Source organism: Penaeus monodon, chromosome 7, assembly GCF_015228065.2.
Source record: "Penaeus monodon isolate SGIC_2016 chromosome 7, NSTDA_Pmon_1, whole genome shotgun sequence".
NCBI lineage: Eukaryota > Metazoa > Arthropoda > Malacostraca > Decapoda > Penaeidae > Penaeus > Penaeus monodon.
In genome coordinates, this window is record NC_051392.1 from 9,109,475 (window position 1) to 9,116,476 (window position 7,002).

General features: G+C 44.1%; 1 protein-coding gene across 1 annotated transcript; it reads left to right on the plus strand.

Moving 5' to 3' along the window:
* Positions 1 to 2,388: 2,388 nt before the first annotated feature.
* Positions 2,389 to 6,045, plus strand: LOC119575521. Its single transcript, XM_037923171.1, has 5 exons — positions 2,389 to 2,445; positions 3,479 to 3,484; positions 3,832 to 3,955; positions 4,755 to 5,285; positions 5,780 to 6,045. The coding sequence occupies exons 1-5, from the start codon at positions 2,389 to 2,391 to the stop codon at positions 5,863 to 5,865; spliced, it is 804 nt and encodes a 267-aa protein (XP_037779099.1). The 3' UTR covers positions 5,866 to 6,045.
* The last annotated feature ends 957 nt before the right edge of the window (positions 6,046 to 7,002 follow it).

A 7,002-nucleotide genomic window follows, 5' to 3' on the forward strand; every position in this document is an offset into this window, starting at 1 on the left:
TATATTATATATAATATATATATATATAATTATATATTACACATACATATATATGTATACAACACCACCACACACACACACACCCCACAACCCCACCACCAACACACATACAAACCCCCCACATAATATACATATTATAATTTTTATATAAATATATATATATACATAATATATATATATATCTACATCATCAGGGCAAACCCCGAGGGGCGCAGGGCCGCACCCACCCTTCGCCCCCAGCCACGGGACCCCTGGGGCAGTCTCCACAGGCCACAGGGCCCCATCTCAATTCTCGCGAAGGTCTCGTCAGCTCCCCAACCATGATCCCCTAGGATCCCACAGGTCTCCTCCCCCGGGTTGTCTCGCAGAGAGACAAGAGGGGCAGGGCGCCCATAGGGAGGGACTAGGTGGCCAATAGCCGGGTTGGCGATCCCGGATTATCATTAACAGGCCCATGCCCTCAGGGTGTAAACCCCCGGTTGGACACGGGGTCCTGCCAACTGTCCCCCATGACCCGGGCAAAGGGGACTTGTTAAAAAAGGTAAAGGGCAGACTCCAACAGGGATAGCGCCATTTTTTTTCGCTTCCATGAGCAAAACGGAAGTATCAAGGCCTTGAAGAACCGTTTGGGTCCTTCTCATGGGTACGACATCCCAAAACGCTCTTTTTGATCGAGTTTGGCTCCTGTTCCCAGAACCATCCCCCACTTCCGGTTGACAACCCAGGATTGGACTACGCTACCTAGGTATGAAAAACTTTCGTACTTAAACGTCCTCGCTGAAAGAATGGATCGACAAAGGGGGTTTCCCCCAACGGGCCCCCCAAAGTCCTAATTTTTGGGTCTTGTCCATGAACCTCTGGCCTGGGGGTTTTGCCTCATTGCAAATGCTCAGACCCGCCAAAAGTGACCCAAGGCTCAATAGGAGGCAAAAATCGTCGGCAAAGTAAAGGGGCCGAGCCCTTAATATTGCCTAGTTTTGCCCGCCTGATTTTGGCTAGTAGCTCGCCCATTATCCATCCATAAAATGTTGAAAATGTGGGGCGGGACACAGCCTTCCTCACCCCAAATTCAGGGAAGAATTCGACTACCCCCACCACACTTTACAGATTTTCGTACCAGTATTGCTATCAGGCCAATAATCTGTGTGGGAAATTTCCCCTGAGCCTCAGGATCTCCATAGCGTTTCCCCCATCCCCCGAGTCAAACGCCTTCTTGAGGTCATGGGGCGAAAAGAACCCACCCAAAATCCGAGGGGGCGTTCCACAATTACTCAAGCCTAGTATATGGCCCTATTTTTGGACTTGCCGGGAGTAAACCAGATGCCCCGGGTCCTGGTGCCTCAGAGGGGTTTGAGATCCTTTTTAGAAAAATTGGGGGGCGAGAACCTTGCCTGGTATCTGAGCAGTGAAAGCCACGGTAGTTGCTACAGTCCCACGACCCCTTTCCCCTCCAGAGAGGGCCCCACCCCTCCAGGTCGGGGGAATGTACCAGACTGCCAAATGGGATCAGGACGTATGAGCCCCGACCATAGGTTCACCCCCCCTTTACAGTTCAGAGGGATATCACATAGCCTGCGCTTTCCCACTCTTCACTTGGAAATCGCCACCTAACCTCTGTTAGGGTAGGGGGTTCCTCCTGATGGGGGGTCCGGGGACGGCACTGCGACATCGCTTGCATCTAAGCTAATGTTTGGGGGGTCCACCGGTACCCCTGCTCAAAGATCAGCCCACCCTTCACGAACCCCAACTGATCTGAGATGATCCGTCTATCCGCTGATCGGACTGCATCATCTGTAGGGGGGCTTAGGGTTCATTTTTTCCCGGGGTTGGTAGGGAGGGCGAAGGTCATTTTCCAAGAAAGGCCTTGACCCCCTCAGCAAGTTCCTGAGGACTGTTCCTTTTCCCCTTCCAGCGTGTCCCCGCCCAGCACCATGGACGACGCAAGACTTGATTTTCCCATTCAGCCCAGCCTTGCACACGCTCAGTGGGCCCCTAAGTCTCCAGGGAGATGGATTCTGCCTGTCCTTGGGGGTACCCTGGACTCCTGACTGCTTCGAGTGTTACGCGCTTGAAAGGGCTCCCACAGAGCAACTGGGTCCTCGGTTCTGGGTTTTTTGCGAAACGGTCAGGACTGCCGTGGGGAACCCACGGGCCCCCCTCCTCCTCCCTTTGTCTGTCCAATGAAACACCCTTTGGGTGGCCACTGGAGGGACGGGGGATTTTGAAATGGACCCGCAGGGTACCACAAGCACCTATGGTCGGTGCCCCAAAACTCGATCCGGTAAACCCGCATTTTTTGGAGGATCCTCCTCCGTGCTACAAAAATGTGGTCGATCTCCTTGGGCCCATTACCCGTATCGCTGTCCAAGTCACGATGGGGCTGAAGTCATGGAGTGGTATGGCTACACCCCGGGGGTGGGGACCATTGCTGGGCCCGACCGAGAGGTTAAAACCACCACATGATTTTGCCGCACCAGGTCTTTCCCTCTGAAGGGGACCACCTCAACTCCCGTCGCTTCAAAAACCCGCGATAGCAGAGGTAACCCTCATCCTGCCGCAAGGACGGATGTTCCAAGCGCCTACCCGGAAAACACGCCTGGATTAAGCCTCGGGTGGCACTCCGGGTGCACCACCCTGCCGCCCCGCCACACAGGGCCACAAATAAAGGGGGGCGGCAGGCTGTAGGGGCCCCCTTTTTTACATGTGGGTTCCCGAGGGCTTTTCCCCCCCAAACTTCATGGTGGGTTGGCCTGCCGGGGCGCAGGCGGGCAATAACTCTCGTTCCATCCTGCCCCCGCATTTGCCTCCCGCGGAACCCACAGCCCCCTTACTTGCTGGGTGGGAGGGACAACACCCCTCCCCCCAGCATTTCCATTTAAAAAGGACGTTGCCAGAGGGTCATTCTGGGGGGAGGAGGACTGGCAAGGCCCACCTCCCCCGAGCCGCCCCATTACCCCAGGGTGGCTATGGGGCAGGAGTTGGTACGAAGCCAGAGCGTGTCCACACGCAGGTGGGCCATAACTCCGTACCTCTGGGGCCTCCTGCTGCTCCGAGATCCCCCACAGATTTAGCCTGGGACTGCAAGGTACCCAGTTACCCATGGGTGGCTACGAGGAGGCACTGCAGAAGTCTTGATGATGGAGAGGCTGTGACCTGGCAGGGGAGACTTATGCAAAAGCTGCTCCCTTTTTCGCACTGGGCTAGCCAGGGGTGGAAGCTGCAAGCGAGAAGGCATGCAAGCACTTAACACTATCTAGGCTACCACACCGTTGCTTCACATCACCATGCGCGTGAAGCACCCACCCATATACAACAATAAGAGACAAGATATATATATATATATATATATATATATATATATATATATATATATATATATATATATATATATATATGCATATATACATACACACACACCCATACACGCACACACATACAGCATAAGCCACATAGGTCGCACTTGTGTCTTATTCTGCAGAAGGAGGTTTGCTCCAGTCGCCTTGTTTCTGTTTAACCTCTTCTTTTCACCCATCTATTGAAGGGTTGAAGTAGCATCCCCGGTATTCCTAATCGACATTTCTTCCCATTCTCACAAGCATTTAGTAATACAATTAGTACCTGTATCATACCAGTCGCCATATATTCATTTTGACAATAAATTTAAATTTTTCATTATCCATATCTTGCAGCAAAGATTAGATAAAATCAAAACAAAAATCAATAGACTAATCAAAAGATTCATAAACCACGATATATATACTGATCAGTAGGTAACAAAGAGAGAGAAAAAAGAGGTTTCACATTTTTTCTCCAATTCCGCCCACTCCTAAGATCGCCTCCGTGTCCAGTATTTCCGTGGGCGTGGTAATTGTGCTTTGTGGTGTGCTCGCCGTCAGTGTGGTGGGTGGCTTGACCACGCCCATCATCATCGGCTCCGTGCAAACAGCTGTTGGAGGTTAGTACGGCGAAAATGAGTGGTGAAAACTATGTTAATAACTATACTAATATCAAGGACGATAAAGATGGTGGTGGTGATGATGATATCAATAAAGGTACTGATAACGATACTAAATATGGAAATGATAATAGTGATGATAATGATAATAAAATTTATGATGATATAACAATATAACTCCAAAAAAGAATTCTAATAATAATTATAATAATAACAATGGTAATAATATTAATGATAATAGCAATGGTAATAATAATAATGATAATAATGACAAAAAAAAAAAAAATAATAACATTAAATAAGAATAACATTAATAACAAAAGCATCAAGAATTATGATAATCACCGTGTTCATAGTGGCAATAATAAAAGCAATGAATATAACGATGATCATAATCATAGCAATATTCACTTGTTTATAAGAAAACGACATTCATAAAGCCAGTATGGATTGTAAAGGAAGAATAGTATTTGCAGTTCTACTAGTAATAATTAAGGTGATGTTGGTGATGATTATGTAAATTATTTCGTACTTTCTGATATAACAGGTGTAATGAAAGTCAGTATCGTCATGCAAATACCCCTCGCTTTTTGCTGTTTACTTGTATCAGTTTGACTAATATCACATTGTTATTTTGTTAACAAGGGAACTTTATCTCATTAAAAACAAACAACAAATGGACACTTACCGCAGTTTAGCACAGGCATGTAAACAAACCATGGAAATCTAAACAATATATTTTTATAACACGATCATACGCGTTCCTTTCGCCTTCTGTACACCTTGATACTTTTCACAGTGTTGTTCGTGGCAGCAGGTGGCTTCGGCTACAACAGGTACAAGAACCTTCGCCGTGCGCAGAAGGTGGCGATAGCGACGAGGGCCCAGGAACTCGCCTTGGGGTACGGCTCCGCGACAGCTATCATCGACATGCTCGGTTTCGTCGCCCCCGTGTTGGCTCTGGTCCCAACCGATGGCAGTGTGGTGGAAGCGGCTGCTGGAAGTACCTCTAAGAACGCGGAGGGGACTATTGGAAATACTCCCGAGGACGAGGAAGGACTGAAGACCCCTGTTATCAAGTTAAGGCCTGGTTTGGTGCTGATCGAAGGCCTGAAGGGCAAGGACGGCAGACCGGTGGCCGTGTGCATGGAAAACCTTTACGACGGCCCAGTCAGGTTCTACCCTGGGATGTCACCTTACCATCTCCTCTCTGTCCTCCTGGTGACCCTTGGGATGACCTTCGTCAGTTCGGCCGTCCTCGCTCTGGCCGTGAGCTTCCCTTTCGATGCAAGCGTGGCCACCAACTGCGGGGCGCTGGCGGGGGTCGGCGGTGAGGAACACGGGGTTTGCCTGGACGTCCCTCAATTTCATTCAGTCATGAAATAATCTCAATCGTAGCAGGAATAGTGTATCTTATTAATGCTACTACTAGCATTTGTTACTACTGCTACTACTGTCATTGTTATTGCCATTATTTCCTTGTCCACAAGCACCTAGATATTGCGTTTAAAGCAACTGTTGTGAATATATCTGCCCTACACAACTAACGTGAAATTCGCTATGCATACATACATGCATAGACACATAAAAATATTATATACATACATATGTATGTATATATTGTATATACATATAAAAGAAAAAACATGTTCGTGTGTGTATGTGTATGTATGCATGTGTGCATGCGTGTATGTATGTATGTGTAAGCGTGTACATGTGTCTTAGTGCATTCGTTCTTATAATGATGCTTTGACGTCATAAAAAGAGAAAAGAAACCAGCATTTCTACAAGACTAACTCCGACCCTTCCCCCTCTCCCGCGCAGGCGCACTGCTCCTCCTCGCCGCCTGCGCAGGGTACCGTGTCCACAGCGCCTACGCGAAAGGGCGCAGCCAGCAGGGCAGAAGCTAAGGCATGCAGTCAAGAGGCAGCATTTGTAATGACTGTCACGTTTCGACACTTTAGAGAACTGTGTTCTGTTATAATCATATTTCTGCGACGCAGATGTGTACATAAGTTAATATAAAAGTAAATGTACGATACACATACATACATATGTATATATGCATATGTATGTATGCATATAATAATAATAATAATAATAACAATAACAATAATAATAATAATAATATATAATCATTAATCATAACAACAACTACAACAACAACAACAATAATAATAATATAATAATAAATATAATAATATATAATAATAATAATGATTATGATAATTATAATATAATGATATATCCACACACACACCACACACACACACACACCACACAACCCCATAATTAATATATATATTATATATATATATTATTATAATTAAAAATAATTTTTATTATATATTATATAAAATTTTATATATTTATTTATGTATGTTTTATAATTTAAAATAATATAAAATTTTATATATTATATATACATATTTATATTATAAAATTTTTAAATATATATATATTATTATATTATATGTATTATTATTATATATATATATATATTATTATAAAATATTATTAAATTAAAATCACCCACGAACACACACACAACCACCACAAAAAAAACATACATTTTTAAACAATATATTTAAAATTTTAATATTTTATAATAATTATATATATATATATTTGGTGTGTGTTGTGTGTGTGTGGTGTGTGTGTGTGTGTGTGTGTGTGTGTTTTTAATAAATTATATTTTTGTATATTATAAAAACATAAATACACACACACACACACACACACACACCCCCACACCAACACACACAAACCACCACACACACACACCACACAACCCACACAAATATTATTAATTTTTATAATAATATATTTAAATATATATTATGTATGTTGTTTTGTTGTGCTGTGTGTGTGTGCTGTTAGTACATACATATTTCATATATATTATAATATATATTATATATATAAAATTATATATTATATAATATATATATATGTGTGTGTGTGTGTGCGCACAAAAAAAACACACACCCCCCACAAAACACACAACACACCAACACCCACACACACACAATAATATAATATTAATA